General features: G+C 41.5%; 1 protein-coding gene across 1 annotated transcript in view; it reads left to right on the forward strand.

Moving 5' to 3' along the window:
• Window positions 1–17,009, forward strand: part of ELP4 (elongator acetyltransferase complex subunit 4) — a 194,998-nt gene extending 177,989 nt beyond the window's left edge. The window contains exon 10 of the mRNA XM_036325717.1: window positions 14,231–17,009. Within this exon, the coding sequence (XP_036181610.1) occupies window positions 14,231–14,362 (132 nt within the window). The 3' untranslated portion in view covers window positions 14,363–17,009. The remainder of the gene's footprint in view (window positions 1–14,230) is intronic.
• Window positions 17,010–18,726: the final 1,717 nt, after the last annotated feature.

The raw sequence follows: 18,726 nt of genomic DNA on the forward strand, positions 1-18,726 counted from the left end.
TTGTAAGTTTGCCATAACTTTTAAGTGAGAATTGCACTGGGGGATTTCAGGGTTAGTATGCTTTCAGGAATCCAGAGGAAAATGGAACTTTTCTTCCCATTTCAGAGGGCTCTGATATGAAAGATTATTTTGTTTTGTTTTGTTTTTCTAAATTTTGCCAAGATTTCAGAAATTAATCTGTAGACTTAAAAGATATTAAATGTTCATGACAGCATTGCCATACTATATATTTATATATATATAAACAGGCATAAACACATATGCACATATACACACGTACACTCGCACTTTTGAAATAATGCTCCTTAATACCACCTGGGTATTAATTTAAGTTTTGAGCAAGTGAAATATACACCGCCTAGAAGAGTGTACCTTTATCTGACCATGAAGAGTGAAGAAAATCACTGCCGTAATCGATACTTTTTGTTCATTATGGAAAGTTTTTATACAATCAGTATAGAGAAAGCCACGTTTTATTTTGTCAAACCAAAAACATACTACTTCCTCCCGTTTATATAAAAACTAATGCGACATGTCAAAAATGACAGCAGAGCCCTCAGCACAATGGATCTGGTGAAAGAAATAAACAGTTTGGCAAACATGAAATATAAAGTTAATTTTTGTACAGTTTTCATTCACATTCATATCAGGTGGACTTTGTCAAATACCTATAGTAAAGAAGGACTTGTTCGTGCATGTAGAACAAAATAAAATAAGATTAAAAGCCCCAGGAAATCAGCCCGCTTCAAAAAACCATTAGAGTGGTGCCTCTCCCTCAAGCTTTACAAATGTGCTAATTGTCATGTTTCAGTCATGTAAATATGTCTCAGCATAGAGTAACCAAGATTTCCTGCTATAGATGCACTGCTCTCCAGGGGTGTAGGGGGAGGGAGCGACGAAGGACTAAATAACACACTGTAATGAAACCTGCCTTTGGGCAGCACATGCTTCAGTTCTGAATGCCCAGAAATACTTCGCAGCCGCTCTAGGCTGCCTAGCAATGAGGATCTCTAATTCTGGCTAGCTTGACAAAGTAAATACAACTATTGAACATAAGGCAGCTCCTAAGAAAAAACAACAATTCCCCCTTGTAAACACCTACACTTGGCCCCATTAAAAATTCTTTCTTCATACCCAGGAACTAGCAGACCCTTCAATGGGGGTGGAGGGGTCTCAAAGTAACTAAAGAGGAGCTGGGAGATTGAATGCTGTCAGAATGGTTTACATTGCCATTTCCAGTGACATTCTGCATACACTGTAGGGCATTATGCAAACACATTGGCCATTTTGCTTTTGGGACTCATTCATGGCCAGCCTAAAGGAAATATATTTTTATGTATTATACTATGCTTACATACAAAAAGATGTGATTGCCACATTTCTAAGAGGAATGTTCATCAAAAGCTACCAATTTTGAAACTTTAGTGGAGTGCTGTTAATATGGTAACTTAAGGGATTATCTGATTCAGAATCCCCTCATTTCTTCCTCTTTACATCTAAGAATTCATATATTCCATCAGCTATGTATCAGTCAGGCCTTTGCCAGTGCCTACGTTGAATAGTGAATCTGCTGTAGTTCTACAGTTCTCTAGGATTTAGGGATCGACATAGAGTTTACACATTCATCTGTCTGCTAATAATTGACTTCCTGAGTAGAAGGCTTCAGATTATAGTAAAGAGAAAACATTAGTTTGAATTCGAGTAGACAAAAACAAGGAGGACGTTACCTTTTGTCAGCTCCAGAGTCGTTTCCTATGCTTTAAAAGCCAAAGGGGATAAAAAGACATTCTCATATAGTTAGTAGTTTGAATTTATTTCTAAAAAAGGATGTGTGTTTTTCAAGCTCAACATGCAGATCTAAAAACACAGTGTTCCTAAAATATCTTGTTATTCATAAGCCACCTGAGAGGTAGTGCCCAAAATATTGCTCCTACAAGGTTTCCTCCCTGGTTTGGGGTAGAAAAGGAGCTTCCTGGACAAAGCAGGCTGGATGAACCTATCAGAATGACAATCTGTCCATAGAAAGAGTCTGTCTCCTCCCATTGCCCACCATCTAGCAGTAGGCCCTGGGTCTCAGGCACCGCTCAGCCTAGCCTGCTGAAACTTCTTTCAAACTCTACACGCTCTGTAGTGTATATGCTCCTGCCTGCCTTGTGTAGTCCACAACAGAAAGCCTGGGATGAGCAGCAGTTGCAGGCCAGTGAAAAGGTTGCCAGGGTGGGAAGCCCTGCTACACCATTAAGGAAAGAGGAATAGAAGGAAGTCAGTTGGGGAGATATGAGGAGACTAATTTAGACGATGGTGTGCACTCAGGGGATCACAGGGCTGGATGGTCATGGCCATGTGTGACTTACCCACCCCATTCCTTTATCCTAGAGAAGGAGCTCACCAGGGTTTGGGAAAGATCTTTTGCAGTGTCTCTGCTGTCCAAGTTTCCATGACAATTTGAATCACCTTATTCCAACTGTTATTGTGACTTTTTTCAGTCCTGCTCATGTTGGAACTTTAGCAAGAATAATACATGCAAAAGAAAAAAGAAAAAGACTCTGCCTTTAGTTTGTATAGACAGTGTAACCATTTTAAGTGAAGTTCTCCAGGCGTAATCTAGTTTGTTCTCTGTCTGTATCTGAAGTAAGGAAGAAAAAATAACATGACTCTCCCACATCTTAAATGTCTAAAAATTGGGGAACACTGGGACCAAAACATGGTGGTATTCTTAATACTGTGTAGTCCAAAAGATTCTGACTCACGTTTTAAGAGGATTAAGCTCAGCAAGCCGTTCTCACAAAACAGTGCTGCCAAAGTCTCTCCTCCCTGAGCATTTCACACAGAGCACAACCCCTCCAACGGGAACCTTCGTGTTGGGCAGGCATGACACAGAGAACCACCGCTCCCCACAGGAGGGGGGAAGGGAGATGTGCGTCACTCAGTGATAGAATGTTCCTTCTCAATCAGAAGGAAGGATCTAGAACATGATTACCAGAGTACACCACCTTTTGGAAAACTCTGTCCTTAAAGAATATATATGTTTGCAACAGTTGTTGTTTTCTGTTATTGAAAATGTCCATGCATGGTTTTGTAAGGCTATGGATGAGATAGCCCTGTATTCATAGAAATAAGTTTACATCACTCCCTCCATGCCCTTTGCTCACTCACCACAGCTTATGAACCCTACGCCATCTGGTGCCTACCTGCCAAGCGAAGCTTCTCATAGCCACTCCTCTGTTTGACTGCTTCAGAAAAACTGACTTTTTTTCTATCCTTAAAACATGCCAAGCTTATTTCTGCCTTAAGGCATTTGCATTTGTTACTTTTGCCTGGAAACTTCTTTTTCCAGGTGTTTATAAGTCCCTTCACAAATTTAGTCCTTAGCTCAGATGTACCCTTCAGAAAGGTCTTCACCAGTTAAAGTGGTGCCCCAGCCAATATATCGCCATGTTTGATTTCCTTAAGGGCACCTCTCACCATCTAAATTATCTTCTTCATTTGTCTGCTTTCCTATATGTTAGCTGCCTTTCCTTAACTTATGTAAATGTCTAGTATGTATTATCCCTTTCTGAAGTTCTCAGTTCTTTGAAAGCAGAGATCTGGCCTGTCTTATTCAGTATTTTATTTCCAATGCTTAGAAAAGTTCTGGCATGTAGAGTGATGAATAGGAATGTGGCCTTTGAAGCCAGGCTGCCTGAGTTCCAATTCCATTCAAATGTCTGTGAGTTGCAACCTCACTTCTGCTTCTTGCAGACTTGGTCCATGGTCTACAACTAGCAGAAACGGAAGTGTAGAAGTGAAGTCTCTATTCAGGATGGCCGTGTATTCAGGGGTCCTTCTACTAAAGGGAAAAGGAAAAGTACATATTCAAGGATAATTATGTCTCTGTCATAGTCCACAACCCTTTGGGACCCAAAAATACTCAGCCTTCTTCCCACACACTTACTGCCTCTTCAGGGGTGAATGGGAATCCTACTGTCTAGAAATGGCAAAAATTCTCTGCCCCATAGTACAGGACTTAGTCCTATTTGTAGCCCCAGTTCTGCTCTCTGGAAGGATCCCTCTTGTCCGTGGCCCTCTGTATCCCATTAGGAACTTATTCCTTGTCCAGTATCATTCACGGCTACATGGAGTCGCCACTGGAGAGTTGGCCTTGGGGGCTGTGAAGTTTTCACAGCCTGCTTATCAATAGATCAGGTTTGGGACCTAAGATTATGTTAGGAATTGAATAATCATAGACTTTTGACCAGGTTTGTGGTTTCTTTGGCAATGCAATTCCCTCAGGACTTTATGAGGTTCCCCATCTTTTTGCTTCCCTTCAGTTCCACATGCAGGTAATCACAGCCCAGGAGTTGTCTAGACATAATTCCAGGATTCAGCTGCAGGAAACAGATCCCATCGAATTATTTTGTGCAAAAGGAAAGTTTATACCGGAAAATTGAAAGGGCTGGAGGATACTACCAACAACTTGGGGTTCCTAAGTTCCTGCTACTGACGCTGCAATGCTGCTTAACCCCCATGAAGCAAGTAACTGGATACTGAAACTGGTCTCTCCTCCACTTCCAGGGACATATCTATATACGTATCTTTATATACCTTCAGATAAATATAGAGAGATAGAGATAGAGATTGAGATAGAGATGAGATAGAGGTAGAGGTAGAGATAGAGATAGAGATAGAGATAGAGATAGAGATAGAGATAGAGATAGAGATAGAGATAGAGATAGAGATAGAGATAGCCATTTGCAGCCATGAAAGCAGCAGGAAGGCAACTCCTGCTTTTCTGTTCCACCTTGTAAACCTAGATCAGATGCATCTAATTAGATAAGCCTAGTTCACACCCTGCTAGCCTCTCACCTGCAGCAGGCACACCACGTGGAGGTTGGAAAGGACACTTGTCCACCACAACTGTTACGTTGTAAGACTTTAGTTGTATTATCTGGCCTGTCTGTTCTACCCATAGTCCTCTCTTTCATAGTATTAGTAACTAGCTGAAGCCATCAATAATCAATATGAAAGGGAAGGCAACACCCTTAATCTGACCTTTGTCTCAGCCCTGGCTCCCATTTCCTGGCCAGCCTCTCTGCAGGGTATTCACCAGGGCTGAGGGGCGCCGTCTCCTGGGAAAGTTGTCTGCCTCCGAGTGCAGATGCAGAAGCAGTTGGGTTTTCCACCATCTGAGCACCCAATTGCCGAGCCTGTCGTCAATGTAGATGGCGGGCTGCAGGCAGAGCACCTCCCTTTAGGGCCGCGGGCTCTTCTGTCTCTTCTTCCAATTTCTATAGCTCTAACCTAACTTATTTTTCTTCTATAAATAACTTTGCCGAAAGTGGCAAGAGGGAGCTAACACACTGATAGTCTGAATTTCTCCGACATTTTGCCTAGAGCCACTGATTAGGAGGTAAGGTTTGCCTTCCAGGTTCTCATAGGCATAAATAACAAGGGCCACAGTATCTGACCTCAGAGCCCACCTTCCAACGCTAAGCCAGCACATCTTTAGATCACAGAACTCGAGCGCTCCATTCTCCAGGTACAAGATTTGTGTAAACAGGATATAGGCCAGGATTTCTATTACAAAGTTTAAAAAACATAGAAGTTCATGCATCTTTCACATAATAACCCAGGTCAGTGACCCCAGGCTCTTTTGGTGGCCAGAGAGTGTCAGGGACCCTAGACCACTTTTGTCACTGTGCTGTGTCCTCCTCAGCCTGTAGCTTCCATTGGATGGTCCAGGATGGCTGTTTCAACACCTGCCCTCAAGTCCATGTTTCAGCAAGTGAGGACCTTAGTTTTTATATGCCTGCATATTTTGAAGTCATCAAGCCAACAAGCCATAAATATGCTTTATCTTCCTTCCTTCACAAATCTACCTTCCTAGAAAGCTAAGTTTAAATGTAGGTTCAGGGTTCCACTCCAGAACATCGAGATGTGGGGAGAATTGGCCTGCAGCCCACCTCCTTCCTCTTTTCACCCCTACCTTCTTCCTCTTTTCACCCCTGCCTCCTTCCCAGAGCCGGCGCACATACTTCTCACACCAGCCTGCACATCCAAATCCCGTCCACACACCCACATCAGCAGTCCCGGCTACTCCAGGGGCCCGAGATGTGCACACAGACAGCACAGCCCACCCTTGCAGGCCGAACCTGGGGAAGAGACCTGTGCAGGCTTTGTGGCCATTTGAACAGGGAGTTCTGAGGTTTGACCACCCAGAGCATGTCCTGTAAAGAAGGGTTCAGGCTCTAGATGGGCACGACCCCTTTGCCTGTAATTCCTCACCCCATGAAGAGGGGTGGATCAGGGCCCAGGGCAGGGGCCTTCTTGCCAAGGTTGAATAGCGATACTAAGGGAAAGGAGAATTAAATGGCACCTCCCCCACTTTAAGGATCTGACCCTAAACTTAACCATAGCCCTTGTGCTCAAGGTGAAGTGACCAGAGCTTAGTCACTCAGCCTCCCCTATTAGCAAGGGAAACTGGGAAGTGTGGCCTCTATTTTGGGAGGCCATGTGCCCCAGACGTATGCAGATTTTTTACTCAGTGCAAAAGAAGAGAATAGACATTGGGAGTACGCTAGCAATCTCTGCCACAGACATGTGCCTTTTCACAAATCACACTTTTGTTTAGACAAGCGAGTTCCTCACAGTCTGCTTTCAGAGGTGAGTTTGGAGACAAGACAATGCTGTCAGTTATAATTGACGGTCAAAATAATTGCACACCTGAGCATTTTAACACGGGCAGCCAACATGTAATGTTCCAGCGCTGAAATTTTCAGATCAACCAGAAAGACCCAAATGATTTTTTCTCACATCAAAGGATATAGCCCGATTATGGTATTCGGCAAAAACAATTTTAATCTTGAACCCTGTGAATGAATTGGATCTTAAACAAAAACTAAAACCTAAAACGTGACCATGTCTGGCAGAATTTTTTCCAGAAATCTTCGGCCACTAAAAATGTACACCCACCAAACCAAAAAGAGCAAGAACTGCTCTGGCATGGTTTCCCCTCGCCTATTCTTACAGCAGAGTAACGCAAAATTCACCCAAAGTAAGCAGATGCATTTTCCACACTGCATAATGTTAACCCAATATAGAATAATTGCAACCTAATATTACATTGTAATAATGTAGTGATTATGGAATAATAGAAATTTAATCATGTAAAATATAATAATTACATAATAGCACATAACATTGCTTTTTTATATAAATCGAAACAACGCTCTAAAATCTTGTGAAGAAATAACAACAATACTGTGATGGTGATGATGAATATAGCAAGTCTTTTTCATTTGTCTCCTCCCCCTATCCTCCTCCCTAAGTGCCACTGGAAGGAAATCAGTCTTTCCACAAAGGAAAGGGAAACCTTTCTTTTTATGTAAAGAGCTAGAGCAGTGGTTCTCAACCTTCTGGCTCTTTAAATACAGTTCCTCATGTTGTGGTGACCCCCAACCATAAAATTATTTTCGTTGCTACTTCATAACTGTAATGTTGCTACTGTTGTGAATCGTAATGCAAATATCTGATATGCAGGATGGTCTTAGGCAACCCCTGTGAAAGGGTCGTTCGACTGCCAAAGGGGTCGCGACCCACAGGTTGAGAACCGCTGAGCTAGAGAGACCCTAAGCACTACATTAGCCCTGCCCTTTGGGCTATGGAGGCATCGTTGTGCATGTCCTTGGTCAGAAACTAAGAATAGAGCCCCAGGCAGCCAGCTGTATCTCATACATGAGCATTGAATACTTCTAGAAGATGATTCTTTTGCTATGGCCCCCTCTCAAAACTATTGAGAAGTTGTCTCCCAGAACCATTTGCTCCTTCTTCATAGTAATGGATTTGTTAAACATTTTTACATGTTTTAAAACATTTGCCAGCCTCCCTTGCAGCCATGTGTAAGTTCTGGACTTGAGTGGAAGTGTTGTGTCCAACTTCCAGGTCTTGTCTTCTTGGTCCCTTCTTCTTCCCACCAACTGAGAGAGAACAGAAACATCAGCCCTGGAGGCAAGTGGAAGCCCCTTGTTGAGGATGGCAGACCAGTCCTTCCAGCTGAGAATTACCTAACCTGTGGACTGTAAATTGGGAGAGAAATTCATTTCTACCTTTTTTAAGCTGTTTGTGAAGGGGGTGGGAGTGTCTCTATATGACTGCTTAGCCTATACTCTGATTCATTCCCTGCCCTTCAGAGCAGGACCTCATAACCCAGAGCCTGGCCACAGAAATCCTCCGGGTGAGGGACAGTTCTTGAAGTAACCTGGTATGGAATAGAATGCCATGCCTTTTGTTAATTTGTTTCCTCTTCGTTATGTAAAGAAGGGGGAATTCTCTGAAAACTTGAATGAAGAAGCTGCTACTTCTTCTAACAGTTATTTTATTATTTTTTCAGCAATGGAGACATGCAAAAGATAGATTTTTAAATTGAATGGGCCCCAAATTGCCTCCTTCATACAGCCATGCATACTTCCCTGGCCCAGAAGCCGGGCATCCTGCAGGCTCCATTTCACTACTGTTTAGACTTTTTAAATCTTTCCAGAAGCAAAGAGCATTATTGCAGTTCCCTTTTATACTTCTTTGCAGAGCCTCAGTAGAGGGCAATACATACTTAATGCCCGGGCTCGGCTTAGTGACTGAGCCCTGCTGGCTAAGTCCGATATTCTCTTGCTATTGCTTATAATTATGTTGGTTTATTATATTTGTAGACTCACTTCTTGCCCTGATAAACTCACTGATTTTTATCTTTTGTACCATATTTTTATGAGTCGCCTCAAATCCCTTTTCTTTTTTTTTTTTTAACAAGAATAGATTTAAATAAATTATTGTAGTACTTGATAGTTCATAGAACACATGCATCTCACTTGATCCTGGAAACAGTCTTGTGGGGGGAGAATTGATTCCCTGGTGATAGAGGAGGATGCTGAGGCAGCTTATCTGAGGTCACACAGTGAGCGAGTGCCGGGGAGGTAGCAAACTGTCGCTGGCTGACCCTAGGAAGGGGCTGGTGTAGAACCCATGTGTTCTAAGCTCTTTACAAGTTTTAGATTAAATTGGCTGTGTCTTAAATAAAAAAGAAAACTGTTAGGAAATATTTGGAGAAATTAACACCTATATCAGTGTCTGTGAAAAATACACAAAGTGTGACTTTTTCAGGAAATGTCAAGTTGTAAAAGGATTAGAACAAATCTCTATTTATCTGCTAAGGGTCAAAATGTACTACATCAATTGTTTTCAGAAAACAAACCGTAACTGATGGTTTGGTGTTGTCCAAATACAAAAAATTATAAACTGATTAAACTTACTTTAATGGGTATTAACCTGCAATTTGTCTCAAAACCAGGTGTACTCTGGATTCATTATCTTGCCCCATCTGCCTGGGAACTGTGAGTTGCTGAGCACAGGTCTGGCAGGTGGGGAAAGGAATTAGGAAGGGAACTGTGGAGCCAGGAAACCCAATCCTGTGTATCTATAGGATCTGGTTAGTTGCTAGCTCAAGAAGGAACAAAATACAGACAGTGTCTTAGCCCACAGAGAGAGAGGCATGCAGAGGGGAAGAATCTCCAAGTCTGGCTGGGCTTGGAACCTCCCGGAGCCACAGAGCAAAGCACTTCCACTGTTCCTTCTTTATTGCCCAGGGTTCCTATGGGCCTAAGGGTGCCCTTTGGCAAGAGCCCCCCAAATCTGCCAGAGTATTTTGCCTGCCTCCCTGTATCACAAGAGAAAGGGGACCCGTTAGTCCAGAGGTGCTGCTGCAAAGGCCCAGGCCTCTGCGGGAAATTGGGAGTTGCCACACCTTCCCAGATCCCTTCACCTACATAAAAACCATCATTGTAGACAAGGCATTGATGGAAAAATAGGCGGCCAGCCAGGTATGCATCTCCTGCATCAGCAGCATAGTCCCTTCCTTCCAGAACCGGGGGAAAGGAGATCTGGTGGGAAAATTTCCACTTAAGATGTAAGATATGAGAAAGATTAATACCTTGATTTCATTTACAAGGTTGAAAATAGTATTTACCTTTTTATAGTCTGACTAGAGGCCCAGTACTTGAAATTCGTGAATGGGGGGGGGGGGGAGGGACGGGGAGGCCTCAGTCTGGCCTGCACCCTCTCCAATCTGGGACCCCTCAGGAGATGCTGACTGCCTCTCACAATCTGGGACCACTGGCTCCTAACCACTCGCCTGCCTGCCTGCCTGATCGCCCCTAACCACCTTTGCCTGCCTGCCTGATTGCCCCTAACTGCTCCCCTGCTGACCTGATCGCCCCTAACCGCCTCTGCCTCACCCCACACCAGGGACCCAGAATTCCATCCTCCAACCGGTCGCAGGCACCCGGGACCCAGTCTTCCCTCCCTCTGGCTGGCCGCAGGCACCCAAGACCCAGGCCAGCTTTGCCCGGGCCAGCCACAGCTGCAGGGGCCCATGGGTGGGCAGCTTCATCCAGGCCGCAGCCACAGGCACCTGGGACTGCGGGGCATGTGGCTTGTCCCTCTCCTGAGCCGCAGCCTGGCTCGTCCCCATTCCTCTCTTGCAAGCTCATTTGTGACTGGCTGGTCCCCATTCCTCTCTCTCCAATGTTGAGTGTCTGAGCTGTTACAGTGTGAGGGCATGACGACCATTTGCATATTAGCTCTTTATTATATAGTATTTTTATTTAAACCAGCAGTTCTCAACCTGTGGGTCACGACCCCTTTGGGGATCGAATGACCCTTTCACAGGGGTCGCCCAAGACCATAGGAAAACATATATATAATTACATATTGTTTTTGTGATTCGTCACTATGCTTTAATTATGTTCAATTTGTAACAATGAAAATACATCCTGCATATCAAATATTTACATTACAATTCATAACAGTAGCAAAATTGCAGTTATGAAGTAGCAACAGAAATAATTTTATGGTTGGGGGTCACCACAACATGAGGAACTGTATTAAAGGGTCGCGGCATTAGGAAGGTTGAGAACCACTGCTTTAAACCATTGTGCACTGAAACCCCAAAGTCTAAAAGCTCAGATACCACCCTGACTGGTGTGGCTCAGTTGGTTGGAGCATCATCCTCTGCACCAAGAGGTGGCAGGTGTGATTCCTGGTCTCTCCCTCTTTTTCTCTCCCACCCCCACCTCCTTCCTCTCTCTAAAAATCAATTACTAAAAAATATTAGAAGAAAGAAGTTCACATGCCCCCGCAGCCTTGCAGCTGAGCTAAAGGACGTCACCGTGCTATGCAGAGTAGCTGCCCCACAGCACGTTTGTTTAGGAGACAGATCTGGTGCAGCAGCATCGGAGCATTTCCACATCAGGTGTGTGAGTGCTTTGGAAGCCTCCGAGGAGAAGTCCCTGACACGCCTGGCAAGCCCAGAACCTGGTCTCTCCTTCTTCCTCGCTGCTTCACATCGCACTGACGTGGTGCACAGGGGGAGGCCCGGAAAGAAGGAAACAAACCCACTGCTTGAGAATTTAGACTGCAGAGCGAGCAAGCTCAAGTCATAATCCACAAAAGCCGGCAAAATCACACACAGGTTCACATATTTCCAAGAGCCACCCTTGGGCTTTTTCAAAGGACAGGAGTATGCATCTAGGCTTTGCAATGTACCATTTGGTTAGAAACATTTAATCACATCTCCCCAAATTGTTGTGCTTAGAAGTTACACACCAATGGATTTTTTACTTCAAAGCCAAGCAACCTGAAAGATTTCCAAGCATGTCACGCATCACATTTAGCTGCCTTTGCTATGAAGGGCTTCCAGCCAAACGGCTCACACTCGTCACCTAGAAAAGCAGAGGCAGAGAAAATTTTCAGCAAATAGTAAGCTCCTGAAATACATTGTATTATGCTGGTTCTGAATAAAGTACACCAGTTTCCTCATTTAGATGATCAGAGCTATTCATCTAAATGGATCTTAAAGATATATCAGCTCTACTCTTTGTGCATCAGAATGCAATAATCCATTACTTAACATCTAGCCCTTCTCCTGCAGCTTTTTCTTGCTCCCCTCCCCCCACCCATGATTTCTGCCTCGTCTCTGTCTTGCCTATAGACACCACCTTAAGGGCTCACTGTGAAGGTTACCTGTGTGCTTGTCCTGTTGGTGTCACTGGATGGTAAGCAAAGGCCCAGTGTGGAAGTTGTTCTGTTCACATATCCTCTCAGAATGCCTTGCTTTGAGTCACTTCTATATATTTGTTGGCTTCCATTGATTTCCTAAACAGCCTAATCACCCTCTGGCTTCATCTCTGTGAGGTCCCAACCAAAAGTGTGCACACACATTTTAGTTTTGTTGGGGTTCTTCTTATACCCTATGTTTATATTTCAATATTTAGGATATACAGTATAAGAGAATTTGGGGGGATGGGGCCAGCTGCAGGCAGCCAGGGAAGATGGCCCTGATTGCAGGCCAGGCCTAGGGACCGTACCTGAGCACGAATTTCATGCACCAAGCCTCTAGTACAGTATAAGAGAATTTGGACTAGTAGGTTTGCTTTGTAACCTATTAGATAAGCTTTGTGAGTTTCAGTTAACCTTCAGATCATGCACGCATCCTAGTCATTTTTCCTTTGTTCATTAGCAATAACTACAAGTTCTTAAAGAAACATTAAAAGTCAGACGTATAATTAAATGTCTCTTTCCCTCCTGCTTCTTCACATAAACAGTGATAGAGTTAACACTACAGAGACATCCATAGCCTCAGACTTCAGTCATGCACGTCCTTTAGGTTCCTGGGCCTTTCATGCTTCCATTTCTGCCTGAAATCCTTTGTGGAAAAACTAGGGCATCAAGAAATGAAAGGATTATTTAAAGAAAGAAATATGTCTTCATTAGAGCTTTCTTATCAGTCGAGAGGTAGGCATTTAATTACTTAATATGCAACAGGCTGGATGCTAAGGATACAAATGAATAAAACTATCTGAATATTCCTATCTGGATATTCCAGCTTTTCTTGACCTTTATGACATCTTTGTTGATCATATATCTGTATACTGGTGTCTTTCATCCTAGATGTGTATGCATTGAAAAATGCGTACATGTAGGCAAACTGAAATCAGGGAAGAATATTTTCATAAATTATTTTCAACCTGTTAAAATATTTTGAGCCTCTGCACATAGATTGTGTTTACATGACAATAAACGAGCCTTTTATCAGAAGAAACTAGCCAAAATTATGCTTGTGAATCACAATATTTTGACCCAAGAAAAAATGTTTCTACCCTTTTCCATCTTCAATTTTTTTTTGCCATATCGGAGTTTTCCAAATGAAGTGTCTCAGATAGGTTGTCTCCAAGTCAGTTCACCTCTACGAGGCGTCGGTTAGTCACCAGTGGACGGCCCCATCCTGCCCTACTTACCTTTAGCCTCCCACACACAACAGATACGTTCCTTTGAGGTTGGATGTTTATGAATTTGGTAGAGATCCTTTTGAAAACTTAAAAGTTCTTTTGAAATGTGAATATATCACCGCAATTATAGTAACTGCTATGTAACTAGGGACAGTTACTGCTTAAAGCAACCTGTACCTGCTTAAATCAACCTGTATCTCAAGATAAACAATTAGCAGGGGGAGGTGGTCAAAGCTGCACTATACTTTTGAAAACATGACCCAATGTCATGCATAGAAACAAACTTTCCAAGACCTGTGCCAGATGTTACAGCTAACCCATCTGAGCACATGAAAAATACTGGCCCTTTGATTGGTATCATTTTCTTCATTATTATGTCAGTATTTATTTCTGTGGAAATCGTAAGTTCCTAGAGAAAGTACAGCCTTGAAATAGAATCATCTTCAGGTCAACTTACTAGACCAAGGGAAGCAGGTGTTTGTGGGAATCCTTAATTGCTGAAAAGCTATATTCGATTGAAAGATAACATTTCGGAGCTCTGGCAAAACCAAAACAAAGCCAAAAAACAAGCCTGCCATCATTATGTGATTTTTTTTTCAATTATGCTTTTATTTATGCATTTACATGTTTTTATTGCTACCTAAATAAGAAACTCTTCATCCATTTAGGTTTGGATTCTGGAAATGTTCCACTGAGATTCCTGGTCCCGATTGTGTGATGGCTGTAATTTGTGAAATCTAGGAGGGGCCGAATGGTTATATTGGGCTTCAGTCTGAAGAACTGTTTTAATAGGAATTTTATATGCAAGGCTAAATGCTGATCAACAGAGCATAATATTGTATCTTGAAATGTGCTCGTGAAAACAAAATTAATTTTTTTTTCTTCTTTCTTTCCTTCTCCCAAACCATCTTCTGCCATAGCGACTGCATTTGCCTCCAGACTTGTCAGACACAGTGAGCCGCTCAAGCAAACCGGATCTGGCAGACTCCACCAAGCTGCTGGGCCCAGGCTGTGGCACGATGGCCGGAGGCAAGAAGCACCTGGACTTCTAGATGCCTCCCTAGTTGTTGCACGCAGAATTATGACACTCTAATTATGAGTGCTAAGAGCTTATGTAAATATTTTCTTAACGATCTGACCCTCCAATTCTTCAAAAACACAGGATTGCAAAATGATGCTCCCCAGTCTTCATTTTTTTAAACCAAATTTTTGTACAGAAATAATACAGAAGAAATACTTTCATTTTAAAAATGTGTTTTATGCTACCTCTAAGGAAAATAGGCACTTTTATTTTTAAATAAAATGTCAAAAGTTCAAGATGCCACACAGTGGTCATGGCTGTATATTTATTAAGGCACTTAGCTCACGGTAAAGTGCGAGTCACAGAGGGGGTAGCGTATAAAGCATTCTGAAATTCAAAATTGTGTATGAAAAACGTATTTTCTCTTTCTTAAAAAGTCACTTGCCACCAAAAATGCTAAGCTTTATAAAACATTGAAAAATGTGTTTGCTAATATATGAAGACCAATAATAAAATGAATTTGCATTTATGCATCCTATGATTAAATTGATGAAGACAAAATAATATTTTGGGATTAAGCTCCATTAAAGTTAATTAGTCTGCTGTAGTAGTTAATGAATATAAAAAGGACTTGAGTGCTAGAAAGCATAGAGAAAGAAGTTGATGGTCTTCTATTTAGTAATCTTAAACAATTGAAGTCAGCACTACGAAATTATGTCAACACACATAATTTGGGATTGAAATTCAAACTGACAGCTACATTCATGCTAGAAAACTGAGGAAAACATGTATGGAAGCATGGTGAGGGATTTTTACAGAACATAGGGCTGAGACAAAGCAGAAAACAAGCTAACTCAGCCTGCATCAGGTAAACTCTTTGTTAATTATGAACATTGGGCACTTACATTTATAACCATATAGACATGTATTTGGGGTTTATAGCATACTGAACCAGTTTTCATATGAAACACTAGGATTTTGAATCATAATTCTACACTCTCACAGCTTTTGATAAATAGACCAAAAAAATTTGTTAAGTAATTTGCATATGTAAGTAAAAAGTTTCAATTTTTTAAAGCTATTTAAAGCTGTTACAACCTAAATTTCCAAAATACATTTTCAAATATGTTAGAGTATTTTGAAGCAGTTTTATAACGAGCATTTTAAGTAGTTTGCTTTTAATATACCACAAATTACACTTTATTTGTTCTTGACAACATTGTAGAAAACAAAGACTAGGTTTTTAAACTGTCTAACCAATCTGATGAATGTCAGTCACTTAAAAAAAACCCACTGTAGCATAAACACACACTGTATACAGCTTTTATTCAGAATTAGAATAATTGAATCAATGACAGTGATTCGCCAGGATGTCAAATCTCTCCATCAGATCCTGTCACTACCAGTTTATTTTTTGTGATCAAAATCAAAAAGACAACTATTTTGTCACCCACTATTTCATTAGTACTAAAAATCAGATTTCTTTTTTTCTTTTTTTTTTTTTTTTAGAATGTCTGGTTTATTTTTTTTTTTTCACTTCTTTTAATTCAAGAGACACAAATTCTTTCCCATTTTCATTTCAAAATAAAGTTTCAGAATTGATCTGTCAGTTAAAATTAGAGGGCTTTTTATATTAAGCAAAGGTGCTTTTAAAATTTAAAGCAACTTCAGAAACTCAATTTAGTCCATAGATAATAAAGCATGTGCAGTTACTCCCCAAAAGCTTTGCTATATCCTTTGAAAGCATTATGAACAATCTGAATAAGTTGAAATGACTAGTTTAGTCTGGTTATTATTTTAATAACTCTAACCTTTTTCTTACCGTGTTGTGACTCATTTATGCAAACACACAATGGAACAATTACATAGCATTGGACTCTGGAAAAAAAAAGTGAGGTCATCAGATATGTAAATTGCTTGTCAAAAATACTTAATAGGTCATTGATTTACTACCCTGGCTACCATGTCTATAAAATTAGCAGCCAATTACTAGTTAATGTATGCTTTGCAAACAGATAAATGCTATAAAAATTGAGCATATTTGATCCCAACTTATTTTAAATATAAAAGAAACTTTTCAAACTCAGTAAAAGTGCATTTTGAACAATAGTACTTGGGCCTTCCAAAAATTAGATGCAAGTGTTTGGTCTGATTCACTAGCCAGGCTTTGTAAAAATTAGCTACTGAAGAGGAATGTATATTTTTGTTTTCCTCTGATAAAAATGTATTTTCCTTCTGGAAGCATTATCCAATTAGCCATATGTTAATAATTTACTACATAAAAATATCACTGATGCTACCATAGGTATATGGACCATTTTTGATACATGATGAAATATACATTCTATAAACAGATTTTTTCAGTTATCAACTTATCTCAAATACTTATGTAACAATGGCAAGCAGAGTTTTTTTTAAATGTTTCTAAAACTTCAAAACCCTCTCTGGTATTCATTTCTTACGCTAGATTTGCCTTTTTTTGGGTGAGGTAAATATTTTGACCACTGCAGTCTGCTCAGATCCTGGGGTTCTAAGACCTTAGGAATTACTTTCTGGTAACCACCAATTTCCACTTTTCTCTTTCTCTCTTCCATTTATTCTTTATTTGTACCTCCGGGATTTGTGATCACTAACACTACACAAAATAAAACTACTTCAAAAGAAGCAACACTTGGCAATCGATTCCCTGTCTTTCTTTTAATTTTAAAGAATCAGACACAGGCATCCACATACAAAAGGAAAATGGGGGTGGGGTGGCCCCTATTCATTTGTTTAAGTCCATTATGAATGTCATTTCTAAAACATCATGTAATGCCTTCCATAGATAGTCACCATCAACACCATCAAATTTAAGCAAGACTAACTTTAAATACTTACACTCTGAACTTTAAAACTGAGCAGAAGTGATGCAAAAAAAAAAAAAAAAAACAGGTGAGGTTTATTCTGGAGAAACAAACAAAGGAAGAATTTGTGTTTCGTCTTCGTGAGCCAGATATTCAAAGAAGAGCCTTCTTTTTATAATGTTGTTAATGTGAAGGCCTAAGGAAAACCAAGAAGCAGAAGAATATAGACACCATCCTAACATGACAAAAATTCACCAAAAAAAAAAAAAAAAATGCTGAATCTTAACAAATACTGTATCTCAGGAAACTGGTTATGATTTTTTTTTTTTTTTTAAAGCAGGAGGAGATGAGTATGTGAGCCGTATCAAGAAAAGTCAGTGGATTACCACGTAATAGTCAGGAGGTACAGCTTTGAAGGGAAAATATTCTGGAAATTTCTTGTAGTAAAAAAGAATTTTTTTACTCAGTAACCTGAATGTTTCTTACTCAAACATTCACCTCTGATTCTGTTCACCTGGTCTCCCTAAGCCAGCCAAGTCTGGAGGAAAAGCATAAGCTGTTAGTCGTGTGGTTCTACTGAGGACACCCCAAATACAGGCCACCGTCCTGGAAGATGGTGTCAAAGCTTCCCTGCGGAGTTCCCACCAATACATACATACATTCATACATACATACATACATACATACATACATACGCCTAACTCTAAATAAACAGTTTCAACAATAAGTCGAAGGCAGCCTCCTGGGCATTACTTCCACACAGTGCTGGCCATGCTGTCCCCGGGAAGGCGCCCAGAGCTGCATTCAGGGTACCGCTCATCTCCCCAGGGTGAGAGCAGAAGGCAGGGCAGCCTTGCATCCTGCTGGATCAGAGGCCTTCTGCAGCTGAGCAGCCGCTTCTTCCAACTCAGCCAGGCTGTGCCACTGTGCCCTGGAAATCTAGTCCCTCAGAGGTCACGGGCCCAAGTGCACACGCACCGACTCTCCACTCCCCCAGCACTCCCCTTCTCCCATTCCCAGCTCCTGCACCCAAGGGCCACCAGTTCTCCTAAGTCTATACTCTACACAACAGAGCCATGGGCCAGAACTGGTTGCCTAACCCTGGCCCAAATCATAGCCAGTTGGAAACGGTCCTCCTTCTTCCAGAGAAGAAGCCAGGCAGCAGCTGCAGCACGCACCACACGTAGCCCTTCCGACAGTTCCCTGGATACATGTCCCCCTGGGAATGCAGGCTGTGAAATGTCAGGAGGTAGAAACACCTGCACGGGCAACTGTACCAACAGTGCATCTGTCTGCACAAGCCACTGCGGAAGTGTGCAAGCATGCAGTGCGGACTGACATGGAATCAAACCACACACACACGAAAAAGCTACAGCCAGCCTAGGAAGGTGTCTCTAAATGCACAGCAACTCTGCTGGAATAAAAGCATTAACACATAGCATGCCAAAGAGATGAATCACAATGATCTGTTCACAAGTGACTCCTTAACGAGAAAATAGGAGATGTGGAGGTAGAAGGTTGTTTTTTTAAAGCCTCCAATTAATTTCTATAT

This window comes from Myotis myotis, unplaced genomic scaffold (genome assembly GCF_014108235.1).
Source record: "Myotis myotis isolate mMyoMyo1 unplaced genomic scaffold, mMyoMyo1.p scaffold_m19_p_10, whole genome shotgun sequence".
In the NCBI taxonomy this organism is placed as follows: Eukaryota; Metazoa; Chordata; class Mammalia; order Chiroptera; family Vespertilionidae; genus Myotis; species Myotis myotis.